The sequence below is a fragment of the Rhinolophus sinicus genome, chromosome 1, assembly GCF_057876585.1.
Source record: "Rhinolophus sinicus isolate RSI-liver-muscle chromosome 1, RSI-T2T, whole genome shotgun sequence".
NCBI lineage: Eukaryota > Metazoa > Chordata > Mammalia > Chiroptera > Rhinolophidae > Rhinolophus > Rhinolophus sinicus.
This window is the reverse complement of record NC_142501.1, coordinates 174043804-174069433: the sequence shown is the minus strand read 5'-3', so window position 1 is coordinate 174069433 and position 25630 is coordinate 174043804. Positions and strand designations below refer to the sequence as shown.

The 25630-nt window shown below is 34.2% G+C and overlaps 1 protein-coding gene across 3 annotated transcripts in view; it reads right to left on the bottom strand.

Annotated features, from left to right (window-relative positions):
* Positions 1-25630, bottom strand: part of GRID2 (glutamate ionotropic receptor delta type subunit 2) — a 1331224-nt gene that overhangs the window by 145001 nt on the left and 1160593 nt on the right. For all 3 annotated transcript variants that reach the window (XM_019741137.3, XM_074323476.2, XM_019741134.3), the window contains exon 14: positions 18935-19101. In XM_019741137.3, the coding sequence (XP_019596696.3) occupies positions 18935-19101 (167 nt within the window). The remainder of the gene's footprint in view (positions 1-18934; positions 19102-25630) is intronic.

Genomic DNA, 25630 nt, shown 5'->3' with positions numbered 1-25630 from the left:
AACTCAAAAAGATATGTGCACCTCTCTCTATGTTCATTGCACCATTATTTACAATAACCAAGATATAGAAGCAACCCAAGTGCCCATTAATAGATGATTGGATAAAGAAGAGGTAGTACATATATACAATGGAATGTTCCTTAGCCATAAAAAATAATGAAATCTTACCATTTGAAACAACATGGATGGACCTAGAGAATATTATGTTAAGTGAAATAAGTCAGACTGAGAAAGACAAATTCCATAGTATCTCACTTATATGTGGAATCTAAAGAACAAAATAAATAAACAAACAAACCAGAAAGAGACTCATAGATATCGTGTTTCCCTGAAAATAAGACCCAGTCTTATTTTGCCATAAGACCGGGTCTATAATATAATATAATATAATATAATATAATATAATATAATATAATACAATATAATGTAATATCGGGTCTTATATTAATTTTTGCTCCAAAAGATGCATTAGAGCTGATTGTCCGAGTAGGTCTTATTTTCGGGGAAACATAGTACAGAGAACAAACTAATGGTTGACAGAAGGGAGGAGTTTGGGGAGCTGGGTGAAAAATGTGAAGTCATTAAGAAATACAAATTGGTAGTTACAAAATAGTTATGGGAATGTAAAGTACAGCATAGAGAATATAGTCAATAATGTTGCAACAACTATGTATAGTGTCAGGTGGGTACTCCACTAATTGGGGGGAAATCACTGCATAAATTGTATCAATGTCTAACCACTATGCTATACAACTGAAACTAATAGAAAATAATATTGAATGCCAACTGTAACTAAAAACAAATAACTGACAAAAAGATGGATATAATCTCAGAACAAAAAACAGTTCTTTAAACTGAATTCATTGAATTAACATCTGACTACATTGTTTGTTTGATGTATGTATGTATGTATTACGGATTGATTAATTGATTGATTTCACTTCACAATGGGCTGGTGAACACCCATTCAGAACTGGTATCTGTCTGTGGAAAGGCATTGGAAGCTGGCAATAAAAGTGACTGGATTTCTCCTTATGGGCAGACTATTTAACCTGAGGTAGGAAGCTGACTATGAGTAAGTCAGAGGAAATGTGAGTGAAGGAATGAAGGCTCTCAGGCAGCAGCAGACACCAGGAGAAGATCAGTGTCTTGGAATGCAGTTAGTGAGTGGGGAGGCTAGATAAGTAGAACCTGGTGGGATCCTTTTCATTTCTTGTTTTTCTTTTTGTCTTCATGGTGTGTGATTCAAAACTTACATATCATCTTAAAGTTTTGGAGCTGGACTAGGATTTGAGAGTTATTAGTTTATGCTGTAAGAAGAAGCACACATTACTGACTGTAGGGAAATCTGGAATTTTCTATAATCTAAACTCTGCCAGATGTAACTACATAGACCATTTAGCTCTCCTCTCAGGGACTTTGTTTCCTCACAACGACCTGAATAAAGATGGTTGTGAAACAGATGACAATTTATCACTCTTTTAGTTTCAGGAGTCTATGGTTCTGTGATTTTAAGTTAACAAGGGGACCTATAGACTTTATGGTGTGATACAGGGGGCAAACACTGGGAATATAGCCTTAGGGATGTGGTAGGAAACTTGGTGTTTCTGTAAGCAAAAAAATAGATCTTATTTTATTAGTAAATTTTTCATCACCCACATGGAAACCAGATATGATGTAGTGACTATTAGAGACAAAGTTTCTACTTTCAAGGAATTACTTTGCTAATTAGGGAAAGCAAATGTGGTAATTTACTGGAATAAGGATAATGGCCAAGAAGGAGGTAGGCTTAGGTGAAATTCTGGAAGACTTTTATCCAATGTACCAGTTAATATCAGTTTCTTAAGTACCTGTAGGCAAAGAACTAGAGACACTAGATCAAGTTATAAAGAAAACAGCTGATTAATAACAAGAATTCTATAGAGACAAAAAGAACAACCACCATCACAAAACAACTTGAAAAATAGTGTGATATGGTCAATATAGCAGTTAGGAAAAGATCATGGTTGATGAGGTGGAAGAAATTAACAAGTGGAATTGAGGAAAAATACAAAAGGACATTATCACTTTAACTGCTCAGCCCATTGTATAATTTAGGTTTATAGGTTCAATACTAAAGTATGTTCCCCTGATGCTCTCTAACCCTTACTTTCTTGATCTATAAAATAGATACAACAACCCTTCCCTCAATGATATTTTGCAAAAATTAAATGAGATCATATAGGGTGGGAGTAATTTGTACAGGATTGATTCATATTAGTTTTTTTTTTTTTTTTTTTTTTTGAGGGAGGAAGATAGTAAAGAAGCAGGAAAAAAAGATGCAAGGGAGAGAATGAGAATAGTAAATCGCAAGGAAGTCAAAGACTGTATGTATTGCAGTAGTTCTCACAGTGTGGACTCTAAATTGGCAGCAAACCTTACCTGGAACTTGTTAGAAATGCAAATTAGGCACACATACTGACTCAGAAACTCTAGGGCTGGGGCGCAGAATCTGTGTTTTAACCAGCACACTGGGTAATTTTGACGGTTGCTAAAGTTTGAGGACCTCTGTGTTAGAGTCTACCACAAGCATAGCTGAAGCTGTCTAGAGCAGCAGTTCATGTATTCGTGTAAGAAACAGCCATCAAGCACCCACTCTGTTACAAGGATTGCTCTAGATTCTGAGGATACAAATATTGCATAATCAATCTACTGTCATTACTTTTTGACGCACTTTTCCAGTCACTTCTTTCCTCTTTTTCCTCTAATATTAGTGCCTCTTCCTCTTTTTCCTCTAGTATCAGTCCTTGGGGTTTGGTTCTCTTTAAACTACACATATTTTCTCTTGATTTTCCTCCCTGTTACTTTGTGTTGATAAATTCTAAGTCTATATATCTCTCTCTCATCTTACCCAATTTCCTGTCTCATTCTTTCAACAGTTTTCAGATAGACCTCTTGATGTCAGTACAATTCAACATGTGCAAAACATATAGCACAGTCTTCCTTTCCACACTGCCCCCATCCCCATGCTCTCATTTACAATTTTACAATTGAGTAGATGGTATCATCACTCTTTCTATTTTCACACTTGAGCCAGAGTATACTGGTTAAGAGCATGACCTCTGGAGTCAGGATTCAAATCCCAGTTCAACCGTTTAACTACAGCTTGAGCAGATTACTTAACATTGCTACGTGTCAGGATCCTTGACTCTAAAACGGGACGATCATAGCTCCGATTTCTTGGGACATTGTGAGTATTAAAGGAGTTAGTCCCTATTGCTGCTCTAAGCTTCCTTCCACGGCAAGGCAGGTCAACTTGAGGAGAGCCTTATCTCACTCACCAAGGATGGAGGAATGGACATGTGAAAAGAACCTCAGCCCCTGAGAAAACTGTCCTTGCTTAGCTGCCGAATTGACCAAACCTGAAGATATTTACCCCTAAGACTGCTTTTATAAGAGATAATTTTCTTTTGTTAAGAAAATTGTTCTTTTTTTACAATCAAAAGCAGATTAAATAAATCATTTGCTATTCTCATTACTAGACTTCAGGATATTTATAAAAAGGTGCCTATCTTTTTCTGCTTCTATTGCAGCCCCTCCCCTGTTACCCCACCATTTCAGTGGAGAGCTCAAATCATTTAAGCATCTCATTCTGATTACTATTGAAGTAGTCTCTAAAATCATCAAGCTTAAAGTCCTTCAACCAGTGTACAAGTCTTTCATAACTAACACCTTTTACCTATCAAATTGTAACTTTTACTACTTGGTCTTCTCTCCTAAATTTCACATTTGTGTATCTAAGTTGCCGTCTAATAAAATGTCAAACTTACCAAATTCAAGGCCAAAATCTTAATTCCCCTGATTCTTAACCTATTTCTGGCTAACGCTTGGTCAACTCAGTTCATAGTACCACTATCCGCTTATTGGTTCAGAAGGAAAAGTTTTCCTGATTTCTCTGTTTTCCTCACTCATCACATCCGTACCATTTGCCAATCCCATCAGTTTTACAGCTATGACAAACTGGGACCTGTCGCTTTCCCATCTCAATGATACCACCCAAGACCCAGTCACCATTATCTCTTCCTTGGATTATTCCACTACTTTCCTAACTTATCTTTCTACATTCATTCTTGCTCACTGTCTCTGCTGCCTTCTTTCCTTCTTACTATATTTCTTTCTCTACTTTAGTAGCCAGAGGTAATAAATACTCCTATTTTTAAAACTTCCCATGGTTTGCCATTGTTATTAGAAAAATATCTGTAGTCTTTACTACGTTTCTCAAGGTTCTACAATACATCTGGGTCCAAGTAACTCTTTAATTTCCTTTCATACTACTCTCTTTAGAGTTTGTTTTCATACTACTCTCAGAGTTTGTTTACTCCGAGCTACACTGGACACTCCTTGTCATTTTTAAAATACTCCAAGCTGTTTCACATTTCAGAACTTTTACATTTGTTTTTGCCTGTGAATAGAATACCCTTTCTTTGCATTTTACATTCAAGAATGTAACCTCATAAAGGTCTTTTGTGATCCATTTCCAAACTGATCCATCTTCATTCTCTGTCTCAGTTACATTTTCTTCATAGCATATTTTCTAATATGAAATTATCCTGTTTGTTTTCTTATTTATTGTACTTTTTTTTTCTATGTCTCTCCAGTCTAATGTAAGCTCTAGGAAAGCAATAACTATGCCAATCATTTTCAATATTTTATTTCTAGGAAATAAAAAATAGTATCAAGCACTAATAAGTATCAAGCAACAAATAATTTGTTGATCAACTGAGTAAACATGTAAACTATTCTTTAGTAAATTGCAGCCATTAGGAATCAAAAATGAGAACAGGATTTACCCTCAAAGATTACTTAACAATAATTTATTGAACACCTACTAGGTGTATACCGTGTTTCCCCCAAAACAAGACCTAGTTGGACAATCAGATCTAATGTGTCTTTTGGAGAAAAAATTGATATAAGACCTGGTCTAATTTTACTATAATAATACAATATAATACGGGTTATAATATAATATAATAAAATATAATACATAATATAATATAATATAATATAATATAATATAATATAATATAACATAATACCAGGTCACATATTAATTTTTGCTCCAAAAGACATATTAGAGCTGATTGTCCAGCTGCAGCTATAGCTATTTTTGGGGAAACATGGTAATCACTATTATGGAAGATAAACATGGAAAAATAAGATAGGTTATGTAATTCTTTGTAAGCTTAGAATTTAGAATATATTTGAGATGTGAAGATATGAACACAATAAATTATTAATTAACAAAAAAATAACATATATGGTTCAGAGAAGATGAAATACAGAAACACAATGAGGTGTTTAATGAGAGCTAAATGTGCTAGGAAAGTCTTACACTTAGGGCGGGTCATGAGCTGGAACCCGCAGAATGCATACGATTTGAATAGTTTTGGAGAAAAAGGAATAATCGTGTTCTCAGACACACTGGAGAGATTCAATTAGGTTATTGAAAATGGAATGCAAAGGCCAGGAAAGCAAAAAAGGATCATTTAAAAACAAGCTTTTGTCTCAACCTTTTTCTCTTTATCTACGTTCTTTCTAGACCAATCAAAGAGCATACTTCTAATTATGTCTAGTGTTTACTAAATTCTTCAATGACTCCCTATATCCAAAGTCCACACAGCCTAGTGTGATAGTCAGTGCTCCTGGGTTCGAGTCTCTTCTATCTCATCAACCTAATGAAATATTCAGTGCTACTTTACTGAATATATTGAGGTTGGGAGGAAATTTGTTTGGAAAATTTCTGCAGTTGCTAAAAAACACAGAAAAGAAGAAATTCACTGTTGTCACGCAGCAGCCTACCCATCTGTCCCCTCATACCTATCACTAAAGAAAGGAGAGTCTGTGAGACGGATCCTTTCAGGGACTTTGCTTCACCTTTGTGCTTACACATTATGTCTCCCTGTTTGGCCCCAAAGGATGGCTGGTTAGTCAATGATGGGTAAGATTCCTCAAGGGAGGAACAACTTAAGAAAGGCACAGTCACATAGGGGCCATCTGGAAAACTCACGGGGTTGATAGAGGTGGGTACAGACCCCCACCTTCCCCCGTTAAGGAGAGCTTCTGCCTCTGTGGTTATATTCCTTCCCACAACCTGCTTTGGAAGAGATTCAATGATGTGATACATCAGTTCTCCATCTATTCATATCAGTAAGTTTCAGTGTAAAGGTTTTGTCCCTTGGGTAGGTACATGCAACAATTGCTAAGACATCCTGGGACTTTCAGTTCCAGTTGCTTGCAGGCAAGGTTGATTTGTTTGAATCAGTTTCTTAGTATAATGAGTAAAATTCACAGATCTTGAGATTAACAAGCTTTACTTCCACATTTGTTAACCAATAAAAGCTATGTGTTGGCCCGATTCAGGGATCAGTCCTTGAGGCTGGAGTCCCTTGGCCCCGCTTGCACTCTATTCTTGGTTACTGTATTTCTTAAACCTGTGCCGCCCTCCTCGCTTCCCACAGCTCTTGTCATGTAGGATGCGAAAATTCACAGTAGTAAAATTCACATTGATTAGCTTGAAGAATATGAGAGACTATCTAGAAGGGCCATGCTGGCTTTTATAGGGAGCACTGGAAAGATCTTGGTTAATTAATAGAAGAAAAACAAAAAAAAATTGATAAAAATCATCAGAATAAAATGTTAGTACTGAAAACATTATTTTGGGAAAAGTTTGAAACACTTATTAGAACAGAAAACCCATCATATATTTTTTTCAGCTTGTTGGCTTCTCTTATCATGCCTCCATGTCTTTCCCTGGGACATTGTAAGAATATCACTAAGGTTGGGTGGCCGGTTAGTTCAGTAGGTAAGAGCACAGTTCTCTAAACAACAAGGTTGCTGGTTTGATCCCCACATGGGCCACTGTGAGCTGCACCCTCCACAACTAGATTGAAACAACTACTTGACTTGGAGCTGATGGGTCGTGAAAAAACACTTAAAATAAACAAAAGTTAAAAAAAAATCATTAAGGCAAACATTTTTATATACATTTTCTAAGGCCAATAATATAAAATAAAAGCATGTTGGATTTCAATCATTTTTAATAGTTATTAACTTTATTTCAAACACATCTTCATAAAATGACAGCTATGGGATGGATTATTCAGAAAAAAAGTGAAGGCACACTTTGAGGTATAGCTTTCTCTATTGAAGTTGGTGCTAAAACAGGAAACTATGTTCATTATAACAAAAATCATTGGTGTCTCTGTTAGACTTATCATTCTGGGCCGTATGAACTGATAAATGTCACACCATATGGAAATTTTCTGTTTTTATCTTAGTCGTAATTAATTTTAGAAGTAGTAGGTTTTGTTTCATTACTGGTAAGCATTTAAATGTCAGTAGACAATCTGACCAATTATGACGATAGTATTTTTGAGCTGCTCGAAGGCTATGAAATGAGATACGGAAGAGGCAATTATGGAGGTCCACCAACTAAAAAGTCATGCTGAATGAAAAGTTCCATGAAAGGAGAATTAAAGTTTGGTCAAGTGCAGTCTTAAGCTATTTGTAGCAAAAGAAGATAAGTCGGGAAGGAAAATAATTTCAGTGTCGTCCCACAGCTTTCAATTTTCAATACTTTTACAGTTTATGTCTAATTAGCTAATGCAAGACAGTTTCAATTTCAGATGGATCTGCTCTTTAATGGTAGTGGAGGACTCTCAGTGTTTAGCGTGCTGTTTACGTTTCTGAAAGTCACCTGAATTTCATGTAAACTAAAATGCCCATCAGCATTTCAATGTGAGAGAAGGCAGCTATCTGAGCAGGCATGAAGACAATTTGGATGCTTGTTATTCTGGTGCCCACTGGTGCATGTGCTTAGACTCATGGGAGTAGGAACTAGGGTAATATAGTATTTGATGGGTTCAAACCTATCTTTGCCACTTATTAGCTTTACAATCTTTGAAAACTGTTAATATTTTCAGTTTCCTCATCTGTAAAATGAGACTAATTATAGTATTTACCTTGCAAGGTTATTGTGAGGATTAAATGACTTAATATAGTTAGGACACTTATAATAGTGCCTGGCACATATTAAGTCTTCAATGAATGTTTATTATTTTAGGCTATAGTATAGTTTCTCTGTAAGTTAGGGCTAATGCAACTCAAAGCACTCTCTCTCTCTCTCTCATTTGTGCTACTTTTTCCCGAATGTCTATAAAGTAATGACAATTTTTAAACAGGAAGGTTCTAGTCATGTTTATGACTCTGTTAAACATATTTACTAATTAATACTCCTGACTCCTTTATGTAAAATATAAATGTCCTTCTGAAAACATTTATTTTACTAAATTTTAGGAATAAAAAAACTGATTTGTTAACAAAATGAACTGGCAGAAAAGGGTAGGGGTCAAACACTGGACTGGGAATCTGGACTCGTGGTGCCCAGGGCACGTTCTGACCAAAGGTTAGACTCTGGGCAGGTCCCCAACTTCCCCTCTTGGTAACATTAGGGAGTCATCTAAATGCATGCCAAAGTCTCACTCATGTCTTGTATTTATGGTTGTTTCTTCTATCAGCATAGATATTGTGGGAGCCCATGTGCTATACCATGTTGTTACCATGCTTACAATATTTAAGTGTCTATAAAAGTAGCACTTGCTTTGATTATCCTCAATGACAAGTGTTCCCTTTAAAAAGAGATTGAATTTTTTTAACTGCAAAAAATGTCTTGGAGTTAAGTCTGGTAAGTAAAATGGGTGTTTGGAATGGAAAAATGTGATGTAAGTGTAATGAAATGAAAGTATTTTTGAGAGGCTTATAATAGATTCTGGAGTGTGCGTGTGCATGTGAGTGTGTATCTGCACACATGTGAACGTGTGTGTACTTTCCAGTGCAAAGATATAGTTTTAAATTCTGGACTGTTTTGTTAAAATCTTAGCCATTAGTCACACTTAATTTATGCCACTATAATAATTATGATTTTTGTAAAACTGCTTTTTGAATGTGACAATACTGACTGAGATCTAGAAACAGTAGAAATCTTACTTTTAAAACAGGCTGATCCATCTTGCTTCTTGCAAAGCAGCCTGGTCCAACGTCATAGGCTCATTATCCTGTTGAAATACTGCTTTGTGTCTCACACTAGTCATTTATTTTCCCGGTACCTCAGTACTTTCCTCAGAAAAGTCTAATAAAGATACTTGTTTATGAAGGAGGGTACTGTTATATCTCAGATGAAGTATTCCCCAAATACTGTACTATGTAGGTACAAAGAAAATATAATCCTGTAACATTTCAAAATCTACTCCATGGGATTGCACTGTCTGATGGCTGTGTTTACATTCAGCAGTGAAAATACTGTATGCTTCCTGAGAGCAAAGGCTAGTAGTTGTCTTGAAATTTAGCTACTGCTCTGCAAGATTAATAAAACTATTCTCAAATCATAGTGCCATTACAATAAATATTTTTGAAATATTTACATACTAGAAATATCACCAACTGTACTTCTACTCCCATTTTTTTAGACCAAATACCGGAACAAATGTAAATCACTTAAGTTCTTCACTAGAATCAGAAGTCAGGGTGATGGGTAAAGACCACAGGATATTAGTTATAAAAATAGCTCCATGAGAATTCACACACACACACACACACACACACAAAAAAAAAGACTAACAAATAACCTCATTTTTCTCTTTTACTGAAGTTCCTGAAATTCAATTCTAAATTTAAAACAAGTGTTTTAAAAAGGGGTTGCTCTAAAATAGAAATAATACATTCCTTTCAATGGTATCCAAAGACTAATCATTATTTAATATATGTATATTATATGAGAAAAGAAATTTCTTTTAATACATTATAGGCTAAATATATATTGTTATTTTAAGTAAAAATATGTGCACAATTATATATTATTTTATTTTACTCTTATCTGTCTTTGAAAGTCCTCTTTCAATGTCCTCTTTCTTTGTTTTGTGACTCCTCAAACATTTTCCTTTCTTACTTTATATAAACATGCCTATATAAAATATCTTATTTTCATGATCTAAACAGAAAATGTGACTGTGATAAAAATGATTTAGTGGTGTGTGTATATGTGTGTGTATATATCTACATAAGTGTATGTATGTGTGTGTGTGTGTGTGTGTGTGTGTGTATATATGTATAATTTAAAAACATATCTGACATTTTAGAGAGGAGAACAATACTATTAGGGATATGTGAACATGATTTGAACAACTATGGAACAAAACAAAAATCTGTAAGCTGGAAGGTTGTTTGAAATAAATATCTACCAGGTAGTGAATCATTATATTGTTGCTATGTTTTAATAATCATTGCTTTCCTAGAAATTATTTTCCTGTTGGTTTTACCTGGAGGTAAAATTGAGCTGGTGGAAACCTTGTAGTAGATGACCAAGAAGGAAAAATAAAAGAGTTGGAAGGAGAAGAAAAGAGGGGACTGTTTGTAGCCATTTGAATCTGACATCCTTTCTCTTTCAGGTTCCTGAATTACATGTACTCCTTTGATTTTCACCGTCCTGTTTAATCCTCTTCACACTGCACCTTTTATTCTAATCCTTCCTCTCATTCTAATCGAGAATAGTCTCACCATTTCATAGCTGGAACACTACAACAGACTTGTAAATGGCCTTCCTCTATTAACCTATCTCTTCATCTAACCCAACATCTCGGATTCCTGAAATGCAACTCTGTCCAGATATTCTTCCCCTCAGAGGCCCATGAAGCTGGTATTGGGTCCTGAGTGAGGGTTTGAGTATTAGATCCACTGTCAGTAGTGTGTGGCTTTGCTAATATACTTAACTCTGAGTCTCAGTTTTTTCAAATTTATAAAATTCAATTCATAAATGCTCAATTTACAAATTTGCGGCCAACGTTATACAAAATATTTAAGTGTTTAGCATAGTAGATACTTAATACATAGCAGTTATCAATTTTCTGGCACATCACATTCAATGCAGCTTCTTTACCTATATCCCCCTGGCAACATTCTTTCCAGTCAAGTTTCCTTCTTCTTGTCCTTTCAATACATGATGATTGTGTTCTATGATTTCCTCATGTTTTTCTGAGTGTCCTACCTTTACCTGTACCCGTATTAAAATTCTGCTTATCCGTGAAGTCTCCTTATAGCTCATGTCTAATAATATATTTTCTATTCTACTCCTCACTAATACCTCTTTTTTTCTTTTTCCCCCCAGCATTTATTGTCTATACAATTTGGTTTAATGTATAAGTGCCTATTGTTTAATGTTTGCTTGACGATGTGTCTTGATAATGCCATCCTGTTCTCAGAGCTGAGGGATGGTATAAAATCAATTTTGTAGGTTTAAAGAGAAAACAATTAATTGTTTCTTTAACTTCTGGTTATAAGCACATATCTATATGAAAGAGTCTTCTAGCTACCGAATGAAGAGTTTAAGCCAGTTCATGACTGATTTTGAAGCTGCTAACTGGGCAATCAGAGGAGGTTGATTTTTCTCTCTTACTGAAAAGTGAACAAAAGTGCTTAGAAAGTACCTTTTTCTGGTTGGGGAAAAAAGGATATGGCTCTATGCCTTCAAGTTAAAAGAATATTTTCTACCTTCCTTGTGGTAATAATAGCATAAAAGTTCTTACAGCAGGGAGTTGAAAAGAAAAGTAGACATGTGCTGCATTTGTTTTCTTTTCTTCTCAGGTTTTTTTTTTTTTTTTTTTTTTTCAATCATTGAAGTATGAAAAATTAAAGAAATTGAGGAAGAAAAAAGTTGTGATAAGATAAAAATCGAAGATGGTTTAAATATCAAGCAAGCACAAAGATAGGTATTCAATTTATTTGAGCATAAGTAAATAGAATGTTCTTTGATCAAAAAGTTAGGTAGATCTTTTATTCATTCATTAAATATTTATGAATGCTTACTGTGTGCTGGCAGAAAGTTACACACTGGGGATATACAGACATATGCCTGAACTTGAGGGTCTTACCGATATGAGGCAGGACCCAAGACGGAAAGTTAAGAAGTATTAAGATACAGGGAGATCAAAAGATCTAATGTTCTTTTCTGAATCCAAATAAAAATACAAAGTAAAGCACTAGATGTTCCAAGAGTTAACAGTGCAAGTGGAAAAAAACACTATACCCAAGGAGTTTAAAATTAATTAAATAAATAAAAACAACCATTTATGGACCAATAATGAAATTATATCAGGAATCAATGATTATGACTAATTCTCTTCTGTGCCACTTAGATAGATAGATAGATAGATAGATAGATAGATAGATAGATAGATAGATAGATAGATACAAGTAGATAGAGGCAATTTCTTTGAAACAGAACTTGTTAAATGTGTATGTCAATTTTTTTTTGATCCAGGCTGTGTGGATTTGAATCTCAGCTCTTATGCTCAAATAACTTGGTGAATTTCAACAAATTATCTTATTATGTCTCAGTTTCTGCATTTATAAAATGTGGATAATAGTAGTACTTACCTCATAGTTTGCCACATTTAAGAACTTGGAGTTTAGCATACAATAAGCATTATGAAGTATGTTTGATATTATTCTTAAACGCTTTTAAAAGAAAGGTAAAGAAAGGGTACATGATAATCAGAAAATGACGTAGAATCAGAAATCCTGAAATTTTTCCAGTTTTATGGCTTTTTTTGTGATTCTCAGCAAGTAATTTACCCTTTTGGACTAGTTCCATCTCTGATAAAAACGGAAATACTGTTCATTCCATTTCTAAAAATCTTGAAATTCTGGGAATTGGTTGAAAAGTTGTTTATGCATCTGTGCCACTATGATGAATCCAACAAAAATCATTCTGTGTGAAGTTTGAAATATGTCCTGGTTTTAGTGTCACTAGGTGGTTCTATTCCGAAATTTAGGGATAGAAGCCAGTAATCAACAAGGAACTCTTTTACTGATGAAGTATAAAATTAAACCTATGAATTAATTATTCTTGACACCCACTAAAATTGGAGAAGAGAGGTGAGTTCATACTAAATGCTCAATAAATATATTTTATCTTTTTAGCCTTATGAATAATTAAGATTCTAAGATCAACACTGATGATAATTTTACTAATAGAATAATAATATTACTATAAGACATTTAGTCATCTTCTATTCTTAAATGTCTGTAATGAAACAACTTTTGACTAAATAGATTTTTTATACTAAGAACTATTATAAGGCAAGGGCTACGCAAAACATTTGATAAACTGAAATCAAAGACCTGCACTTGGAAAACTAAAAGACATTGAAGAAAGAAACTGAAGAAGATACAAATAAATGGAAGGATATATCATGTTCATGGATAGGAAGAATAAGCATTGTTAAAATGTTTGTACTACCCAAAGCACTCTACAGATTCAGTGTAATCGCTGAGAAAAAACAACAACAATGGTATTTTTTACAGAAGAAGAGCAAATAATCCTAAAATTTATATGGAACCACAAAAGACTCCAAATAATCAAAGACAAGCAATATTCTTTCTATTGAGAAAGAAGACAAAGTTGGAGGTATCATGCTACCTGATATCAAACTATACTACAAGGCCATAGTAATCAAAACACGATACTGGCATAAATAAAAACAGACACATAGATCAATGAAACATAATAGAGAGCCCAGAAAGAAACCCATACATACATGATCAATTAATCTATGTATGACAAAGGAGGCAAGAATACACAATGGGGTAAGACAGTTTCCTCAACGAATAGTGCTGGGAAAACTGTATGAAATTAGACCACTTTCTTATACCATAAAAAAAAAAAAAACACACACAACAAAACCTCAAAATATCTTAAACATTTAAATGTAAGACCTGAAACTATAAAACTTCTAGAAGAAAACATAGGCAGTAAATTCTTTGAAATTGGTCTTAGCAATATTTTGGGGTGATATGCCTCCTACGGCAAACACAAACAGAAAACAAAAATAAATAAATGGGACTATATCAAACTAAAAAACTTTTGTACCACAAAGAAAATCATCAACAAAATAAAATTGCAAACTACTGAATGGGAGAAGGTATTTGTAAATGATATATCTAGTAAGGGATTAACATCCAAAATATATAAAGAACTCATACAGCTCTATATCCAAAAAAACCCAAACAATGTGATTAAAAAATGAGAAGACATAGATAGAAATTTCTCCAAAGAAGACATACAGATGGTCAACAGACACATGAAAAGATACTCCATATAAGTAATCCTCAAGGAAATGAAAATCAAAACCATAATGAGGTACACTTCACTCCTGTCAGAATGGCTTATCATCAATTAATCAACAAACAACGAGTGCTGGTGAGGATGTGGAGAAAAAAGGAACCCTCATGCACTGTTGGTGGGATTGCAAATTGGTGCAGCTACTATGGAAAACAGTATTGAGGTTCCTTAAAACATTAAAAAATAGAACTACCATATGACCTAGCAATTCCATTTCTGGGTATTTATCTGAAGAGATCTAAAATACTAATTCCAAAAGATATATATGCATCTTATGCTCATTACAACATTATTTACAATAGCCAAGGTATGGAAGTACACTGTGTACCCATCAACAGACGAATGAATAAAGAAGATGTGGTACACACATAAAATGGAATATTACTATTCCGTTATAAAAAGGAATAAAATCTTGCCATTTGCAACAACATGGATGTACCTACAGGGTATTATGCTAAGTAAAATAAGTCAGGCAAAGATGACAAACACCGTATGATTTCACTTACATGTGAAATCTAAAAACAAAGGAAATGAACAAACAAAACAGCAACAAACTCATAGGTACAAAGAACAAACTCATTATTGCCAGATGGGAGGGGGTTTGGGGATGTGCGAAAAAGCTGAAAGGGATTAAAAAGTACAAACTGCCAGTTATAAAAATAGTCACAGAGGTGTAAAGTACAGCATAGGGAGTGTTGCAATAACTATGTGTGGTGCCGGATCGGTACTAGACTTATTGGGGTGACAACTTCATAAGGTATATAAATGTCTAATTACTATGCTGTACACCTGAAACTAATATAATATTGTACATCTACCGTAAATGAAAAATTAAGAAAACATTTGATGAACAAATAGTGTCAGAGAATTGCAAACATTACCCACCACACTAGTACTCTGACCCATCTAATGAGGTATATAAATACTTTAACTTCTGCTGCCAAGTTATCTAGTATTTGTATAGACCAATGAAACAAATCTCTTCTATCAAAATCTATGGTTATATATATTATAGCACTTACTGGTACCTAAAAGTAATTCCTGTGTGTGTCCACTCACACAGAAGTGTATAAGTGAGTGTAGCACTATAGCTCATGTCTCTGATACCTAACCTGATGCTTGCCAAAGCAAAGGTCCATCCACTCAGTGTATATACTGGTATAATATTTGTGCACTAATGTGCAAGTATGCAAGAAACAAATGTACAAAATTTCATATAATTATTTTGAAGTATCATTAAAATATATAAGCATATAAGGTAGTGGGCAGAGAAGAGATAATAAATATAGTTACTATATCGGTATATACTATTTATTTTAGATATTAATATTTAGTAATATTAAAGTATTTTGATATCTTATAAGTTGTGATATAGGCAATAGTTACCTGAGAAATAATTAATATTTACTTATTAAAAATTATCCCGAATACTGTTATTTTCATTAAAAATAATCACAATAGCTATCAGTGATCTAGTTTAATTAATGGCCCAGGATAAGTTGATGCATCAAGACTGTTTATAATAATTTCTAAAGTGTACTACAATGGTTAAATTTGATGGTCTTTATAATATTTTAAATCAGTTACTAAAAAAGAGATCTCTTTTTTCCTAATGGCTATTGAAAAAGGGAATGACTGCAGATATTTTCTGGATTCAGGAAGAGAGTTTGGGTGATAAAGGTAGCATGTGCGTATAAAGAGATGAGTTGCCACATCGACAAATATCAGATCATGTCTCTTTCTTGGCTCTCTCTTCTTCCAGATGCACAGGGAAGCAGGATGTAGAGTGTCATTATTAAGGAACACCACAGAACGGGACAATTTAAGTTGTCAACATCCATAATGCAAATCAAACAAAGGAAAAATAATGTTTGATGATTAATACTATGTTTCAGCAGTTCCCTGGAGTACATTTCCTCAGAATAACAATTTCTGTTAGGTAGAGCACCACAGGGATAATGAAAAATGGAACACTTGATGTGGTTTATTAAATATTTCTTTAATTGCTATTATGTTTGTGGATTAAATTTATTGGCTTAATTTTATGTATAAAAGACCCAGAAATCAAGTCTAGTAACAAAATACATCTGTAGTAAAGAAAATGCCATAAATCACAATTAAGGAATAAATCATCATGTTCTCGACTACCTTGTTCATGTTAAGATCCATTAAAATTTTTCGTGGTTTTTCACTGTAAAACCTTGGTATCCCCTTTCATTCTATTATGCTTTCCATCCTCAGCTCTAAATTCATATAAACAGTGGTATGTTCCTTTGCTTAGAAGCAAGCATCCTTTCTATTTGTTCCTTCCTTTTCATTTTCCCTTGCCCAATTCTACGCCAGGCCTTCATTATTTCTTTTCTTTTCTTTTTTTTCATTTTATTTTAAGGAGGGCACAGCTCACAGTGGCCCATGCGGGGATCGAATGGGCAACCTTGGTGTTATTAATACCACACTCTAACCAACTGAGCTTACTGGCCATCCCCACCCCCAGCCCTTCATTATTTTATGCAGCCGGGTTTGTTCTAGTCTTTGCCAATCTGAATCAATCCTTCTTATCAAAATTGATTAACCATTTTTTAAATACTTTCTTCATCAATTTACTCCTGAACTCCAGAGAGACAATAAGTAGGTTGTTGTAGCTGTTTGTGACGTACAATATGAATTCGAAACTTCAAATTTCTTTCCAGATTAACTTGTATCCTATGGTTCCCCAACATATTCTGCTCTCTCCTATTTCTATTCTGTTGTTTTCATTATTTCTTCAACAATTATCTATTTTTTGCTTTTAGCCTAGTTATTCCCTACTAACCCTTCAAGGTCAAGTTCAAGGCTCATTTCCTCTGTAGAGCTTTCATTCACATTCACTTTGATTAACTCTATTCTGTACAGTATTCAAATCCTTCTATATCTAAACTACAGAATTTAACACAATGCAAATAAGCAATACTGATACTGTGTATATATATATATATATATATATATATATATATATATATATATATATAAATGTCAGCACACATTTATAAAAATGTCTGTATTGCTCACTGTTTCATGTGCATGGGTCTAGACTGCAAGTGCATTACAGGTAGATTCCCAATGTCATAATTGATTTTCTAGTTTGTTACTTTTAGAATCTACTCATCAATGAATATGTTTCGATTGATTAATCATTACTTATGTCTTAATATTTTACATCCCAATTAGGCATATTTCATTTTTGTCTTATACTTAGAATTTTTAAGAGCCAGAGGGACCACTGGTAAATTGTATTATTGTTTATAATTATTTACCCTCTTCATCCCTTTATGTGGAGTATACTTATCCACCCCATTAAGTCTGGGCTTGGCCATGATACTCTTTTTAGTTAGTAGTCTGTGGTCAGGTGTGACATATGCGACATCCACACAAGAAGTGCAAGAAGGACCACAGGTTTCTGCCAGCCCTGTTTTGCAACTGCTCTTTGCAATGAAAACAACTTGTCCCAGATACAGGGATGTTTCTCCAGCCTGGACCCTGGAATGAGAAGCTGCCTAGAGAAGACTTGCAGGTGACCCACAACTTACAGTAGAATGTGCCAAATCACAGCCTTTATGTTTCCTGACTGAGAAATAATTTCTTTAAAGTCACCAATACTTTGGGGTTTATTACACAGAAAAACTGACTAATACAGGAACTTAGAACCTTGGAGTTCATCTACCTGCCCCTTTTGCAGATAAGGAGAGAGGCCTAGATTTTTGTTTAGCTAATGGAAGAGTTATGACATAAATTCTGGAGTACTGACTGATTTTTTCGTTTGTTTGTTTTTTAAATACAAAATACCCAGCTTTTTGTTATCCTAGAATTTGGAGGACTACAACTCAAACGGCTTAAAATTTGGGGCCTTAGTCCTACTTTGCACTGCCCTCTTGGTCTGGCATTCGCTTTTAGAAAACAGAAGAAAACCAGAAAATAAACAAAATGTACTATCAGTGTCAAATGGAATATTACCTGGAAGATATTACTCTCTGTTATGTCCAAGCTCATTTGGTAGCAGATAGAATGGAATGCAGTGATCTCGTGAATTCCTTCAGTCCCAAGTCTTTCATATAGATTATTAATATAAAATATACAATTCAAAATATTCTTTCCTAAACAAGTTTTGATAGAAAATTCTGATTCGAGGATGGGTATAATTTCTTCACAAACCATCTCCTTAATTCCATGACAACATCCTATATTTATTTTGACACCAAATAATGGACTGTAGTATTCTTACCTTTTTCCTTTGAAAAATTCATTAAAATATCCCTTATCATTATGAGTTTCAGTACATCAGAACTCTAACTTGGTTTAGAAGTTTATGTTTTTCTATGGTATTCTTAGGAATTAATTCTGCTAACTCTATGACATTTTGTCTCTAAAAATTCAGAAACGAAATTGCTCAATTAAGTTCTAAAGAAATTATCAATGTACTACTTTCATTTATGTATCAATTTTTTGAGAGTAAAACCAGTTATATGCAGCAATAATTTTTCCCTTTTTAAGGGAAAAATAATACTTCAGTGCATTCTTTGGAAAATGAATGTTTTATTGAACAACCACTTATAATTACCTTTTTCTGCTGTTGTTTATTATGTTTCTCCAAACAAAAGAAACAAAATGCAATAAACTACATAGGGTAACTAAATAGATTTTTTTTCTGTTTCCTTTCTCCTTATTTGCACCACACACAAATCTTACCTTTGTGAAAATACATCCCGGTAAGGACTGCCATGTTGCAATGCAATTCCATATCCCCGATCAGCAATGGTATTCCCAATGGTGTAAAAGGAACAATCTGGGTCATTGATAGCCACGTATTCCAATACAGCTGCATCCCATACAAAAGCGTAATTTCCGTATTTTACCTGTGAAAATATGGAGAACAAAATAAGAAAATAGAATTTATGGTTAAAATAAATTGAAATTTAAGGTAAGAAAATAGGAATTTTCAGTTATATGGACAGGATAAAGTATTACATTGATATGTATTTAATTGTGAAAAAAAATAATAGGACCTATATTTCTAAACACCTATTCTGAATAAGAATTTGGCTTTTGGTTAATTTATAGTTCTGTTCTCCTGGAAAAATGATGCAGTTAGAATGTTAGCTATGTTTCTAGGCAACAGTGCGTACAGTAAACTGACCCCTATTTTGTAAATGCCACCTGGACTGGGAGAACAATAAATTCATGCAAGGAAGCCATGTCTTTGAGCTACTCTGAGTGCAGCAATTCTTGTAATTGGGCCTGTTTCTTTGGCGACCCTGGAAGTTAGGCTTTTGCAATTGTTATAAGAGATACTGGCTCCTTTGGAATATTAGGCTTCTAAGCCAGGTAGGCTTTTGCTCTTACTCAATATGGATATCATCTCCTTGCAAGTAACCTGTATTCTAAATGAATGCTTCACATACAACTGACATTAAAGAGAAATAATCAATACTGCCCTGTTGACAAGACATAATTCCTGTCTATGTTCTAATTTAATCTGTTGGAAAGTGTGGCCTATAGTAATCTTGTGGCTGGACTTAGAAGAAACCCCCTTGGTGGATTTTGTAATGAGGAAAACATAATTATACAATTCTCTCTGTCATCATTTAGGAAACACAACTTTATAATATCTTTTAGTGATTATCTACTTTTCTCTCAGTAATCACTCATGTCCTAAGTCACAAATTTATCAAAAATAAAAAGCACTCTTACTAAAGTTAATTTAGAAAATTGTTCTATATAAATAAAAAACAGTAAATTCATTAAATAAACAGAATAATTATATCAAATATTCTGTTTGTTTGTTTGTTTATTGAAGAGAAACATAATTTCCTGGTAAGTCTGGTGAGGAAAAAAGAAAAATAAATACAAATACAGATAATTGGAGTGATGTCAGCAAGATAGTGGATTAGGAGGTCCCTAGCCTTTGTTACCCCACAGAGACAACAATTGGCAACCATCCATGAACAAAAGTGCCCTGTGGGAACCTTGGAATCCAGCTTGTGAAACCTTGGTGGAGTCCTAAACTGAGGAATGATTCTTTGAGAAAGCAGGCCCATACCCTAGTGGCTGGCCAGCCAGTTGTGGTCCTGGCTGCAGTCTCAGAAGCAGTCCTATCTCCCTGTGGACTTGGCTCCAGGTCTGTAAAGGTACAAGTCAAGAATGCCCTAGTCATTGCTTCTATTCAAATTAGACTTGGAAGTCCTAGTCAGAGCAATTAGACAAGAAAAAGAAAAAGAAAACAAAAACAAAAACAAAGACACAAAGAACCCAAATCAAAAAGGAAGAAGTAGAATTATCTCTATTTGCAGATGACATGATGAGACATGTAGAAGATGCTAAACAGTAAACAACAACAACAACAACAACAACAAACTGTTAGAACTAAACAACAAAAATATCAGTTAAGTTGCATGATACAAAGTCAACATTGAAAACTCCATAACATTTCAGTATATGAACAATGAACTACGTGCAAAGGAAATTTTTAAAAATCCCATTTATAAAAGCAACAAAAAGAACAAAATACTCAGGAAGAAACTAAAACAAGAGGTGAAAGATTTATACCCTGAAAATTACAAAATGGTGATGAAGGAAATTAAAGACAGGTAAATGGCAAGGTATCTTATGATCACTGCTTGGAACAATTAATATTGTTAAAATGTTCATCCTATCCCAGGTAATCTACAGATTTAATGCCATCCCTATCCAAATTCCAATGCCCTTACTGAAGTAGAAAAAAAAAAATCTTAAAATTCACATGTAACCACAAAAGACCCTAAATAGCCAAAACAATCCTGAACAAAAAACAGAAGTTCGAAGCAACATGCTAAAAAACTGCAGTAATCAAAACAGTATGGTACTGCCATAAAAACAGACATAGAGATCAATGGACCAGAATAGAGATCTGAGAAATAAATCCACATTTTTATGTTCAGCTGGTCTTCTACAAGGGTGTCAAGAACACACAATGGGGAAAGGATAGCTTCTTCAATAAACAGTGCTGGGAAAACTGGATACCCATATGCAGAAAAATGAAATTGACTCCCTTCTCACATCATATACGCAAATCAACTCAAAATGGATTAAAGACTTAAACATAAGACCTGAAACCATGATACTTAGAAGACAACACAGGATAAGTGTCTTGACATTGGTTTGGGAAATGCTTTTTGAATATGACATGACCAACAGCCTAGGCAACAAAAGCAAAAACAAACAAATGAGATTGCAGATGACATGATCATATATGCATTAAAAAGAATAATGTAACATTATTAAACAGGACAAGCAACACTGGTTCAGTATCAGGATGGTTACTGGGATAACATATGTTATAAATGAAGCTTTATAAAATTTTTAAATGGTCTTTCAACAGACACCAAAAAGACTTTTGACAAAATTGAAAGCCATCATCTATCTACCCACCTAGTAAAGTAGAAATAAAGAAATTCTTCTTTAATGAGGTCTAGAATAACTGCCTCAAACAAGAAGCAAACCAAATGGAAGCTAAAACTCTAGGAAAATGATGCCTATTACTCTCAAAATAACACAATTGTGATCATTCAGCCTGTACAACAAGGCAGGAAACAAACTCCTGATTTCAAACTATTAGGAAAAATTATTATTTGATGACATATGTATGAAACTCACAAGAGTCAACTGAAGAAATATTTAATAAAAATAAAGATTTCAACAAATATATCTATATAAATAGATATACTGATCAGTTGCTTTTCTTTTAATACACCAATGAGATAATATATAACTTGAGTATAAATATTCATTTACACTGAATATAAAGAAAACTTCAGTACTCTACTAAAGAAGACAAACTTATTTTTAGATAAGCTATAACATATTCCTAAAAGTATCAATGTACAATTGTAAAAGAAATGTCAGTTTTCCTTAGGTTATTTGATACTTAATGAAATCTAAATGAAATGTCCAATGACTATTTTAGAATTTATTAAAATGTTTGCACGTTTAATTGGAAGAAAACATGAGAATAGTAATTTTGAAAATAAAAAATGATTGGAGAATCAGAATATCAAGCAGTGAAACTGTTATAAAGCTTAAAAATAAAATAGCATGGAACTTGTCTATGAATAGAAAATCTGTGGAATACACAAGCCTACAAACCTGATAAAAGTGTATATATATATATATATATATATATATATATATATATATATATATCACATGTAGATTGTATTACAAAGACCATGATTCAAATCATACAACAAATATAAAACATTTTAAAAATGAGAGTGAGGCAGGAGAATATTTAAAAAAGAAACCAACATTAGAGCACTGTGTCACACCATATACAAAGTAAATTTCTGTAATGTAATAAATTCATTATAATTAAAAAAGAACTCAAGTTTAAAAAACCCTACAAAACTAGAAAAACATGTAAAACTGTATTTTTATGATACTTTTTTAAAAAGCAGGATATTTAACCATAAAAGTAAAGGAAGAAAATATAAATAAATACTTGATATATTTAACTGCTGCCTTTTAAATACCTATACTTGCTTAGACCAGGCCAACATCAGATACTCAATAAAAAGTTTTTCAAGAAATATGTACTAAAGCCTTCAGACTAGTTTACTGTGCTCATTGGCTACTTAGCACCTCTTTTTTTGGGGGGGGGGGGTGAATCCCAACCAAAGCATAAGCTGCTGAAATAGATAAAAGTTGTTTCCCTGAAGAAATCATTCCATGCAACCACTCCTGTAGTATCAATGGTACACTAGGCACTATGTTAGGTACAACAGATCAGTGATTCTCCAAATGTGCTGCTAAGACCAGTACCTTCCGAATTACAAGGAAAGTTGACAATCTTGACAGATAATGTACACCTATTACAGATTTTTGGAGTGTTGGTGTGGGAGAGGGAAAAACACATGGTAGGTTTCCTCTACATTGATTCCTTATACCCACAGAGTTATCCCTGAAACAGAGAGGAACCACAATCCTTCCTCCGTGTTTCTGATCTTTTGTAGTAATCACTGTAGTGGAGAAAAAATAATTTTCGCTCTACCCTTCTGAGATCTTAGTAAGACTCGTGTGAAAAAAAACACGAAAAACGACAGATTAACAAGAAAAACAAACAGAAGTTTAAACCCGGTTTACATGGGAGATGTACAGGTAAAAATAAGTAACTCCAAGAGGTGGCTTAGAATTCAGGCTTAAATACCATCTAAATAGGGAGGGGGGGGAGAGAGGGCGCAGGCTTCTTAAGACAGAGTGAATGATTTTAGGGAAAGATGAATGGCCATTAGAAGAACAGACAGGTGGTGTGATAGTTTGTGACAAAGTTTGGGTGTGGTGTTGACTTCCTGTCTCTTCTGTGAGGAGAGTCATTTCCTGATTGATGAAACTCCTGGTGAGGAATTTAAGACAACTGAGTTACTTTCATCTTTGGGTAAATAAGGGGAGTTTAGAGACCAACTCTCCTGCATTTGCTGTGTTTCAAGTGCCTTACAGCTTAAAATAACCAATATGCCAAAGGGGCATATTTTGTGGTGGCAAAATCTGATACCCTTGATCACCAACTTTCATGTCTGTTTTTAGCTTGCTGGGTCTAAACCTACAGTAATAGAGAGATAGCAGTGACCTTGAAGCCTCCTGTAACAACCTGCTTTGATCTTTGCTATTCTCTTCTGTTTCAAACAGCGACTCTGGCCTCCTGGAGCCCTTTTGCAGCATCTTTACAACCCTCAAGGGACCTCCCCCATTGGGGACATATTGGTTTGCTGTTAAAAAAGTATTCTAGTACAGTTGCTACTGTTTTTGAACTGTAAGGCTCTATTTAAATGTATGTTAACATTATCATTGCCATTATACACATGTTTCTAGTTATTCTAATGTTACAAAGCATTGTAAATGCATTTTTAAAAAGAGAACCATTAAAACCGTATGATTATAGCCTGTAGCAATGCCAATAAAATGTTGCACAGTAATCCCAACTATTTCAGCTTTAAAAATATCCCTGGCCTTTTTCATCTACTAAAACATACAATCACTGTCCTCTGGATGGTTTTTTAACATTAAATTAAAGCTATCTAGACAATACTCATCAACAAAACCTAAAGTCACTTTTCAACAGAATAATAATTGAAGGTTTGGCCTAGGACATTCTTAACTCATCTGACTAGGTGATGAATATTACTTTAAAATTTTCAACTATTCTTTGTTCTTGAGGTCATGTTTGGATAAGCAGCTGAATGTGTAGGCTATTGATTTATTTATCAGTGGATTCCATGTCAGCAGAGTGTTTCATACTAGATTAAACAGAGGGCAAACGTGCATCCAGGAGCTCTATTTCAGTCCCCATTTGGGAGGAAGGGAAAATAATCCAAAGTGACATCTACTTCCAATATTATCAATCTCTGGTCCCCAGAGGAGACAGACAAGAATGCTGTGGTGATTGATGGGCCACGGTAGCTCCCGATGCTAAACAGCTGTGTCCTCATAAGAGTGCTGAGATGCCAACAGCCTGTGCTGAATTCCTACTGCTGACAGAATGCTAGGACCTAAGGTTTTGTTCCATTTCTACAATATTTACATGGGAATCTTTCTTTGAATTCAATTTTACTAACAAATCATTGCGCATTAATTTTAAGATCCTGAAGGTGAGTAAAACTTGGGCCCCAGCTCTCAAACTGCTTACAACTCAGCATTAAAGTCAAGCACTAATGGATATAACACAAAGTACTATAAAAGAAGCTTGAAGTGTTAAAGTGGTTTAAAGAAAAGGAAACTTAATTTTCCCCGCGATGGGAGTGCGGGGGAGGGGGAGGGAGTGGTGGGGGGATCAGGAGAACCTGCTCAAAAATTCTGGCTACTGAAATAGCTGTACAAGAAAACCACAAATATTTAAGTTCCTTACCTTTAGTGCCTAACTGACTAAACATCGATACCCTTTGGAGACCCTTTCCTGCTCATGCATACTCTTTTAACCTTTTAGTTGTCTGCAATTTTCCATCTGTCCAGTGAAGAACTGTAAACATTCAATGTTATTTTCTCAAATATTTGCATGTCTTGCCAAGGTAAAGTGAAGGATGGGAAAATGTATTTTCAAACCTGCATCTGTGCTCCTCACCATATTATGGATTATATCGTATTAGTCTTCCTCTGTATAATCCTCCTGTCCTGTATGCCCCTGTTCCAACATCTCTATTATGATTTAATGATAATCATGAAAGTACTTTCCTTTTCAGTTCAACAGACAGCAGTCTCCTGTAGTAACTGCAGAAGCCTACGTGATACACAAATAGACTTTCACTATTTTTGTCACTACCTGTTACCCCAGTGACTTTGGTTTTAATTGGGAAATCATATTCTTGCTCACATAAATCTTTAATTTAGCAAATTACTTAAAATCTCACTTCAAAATCT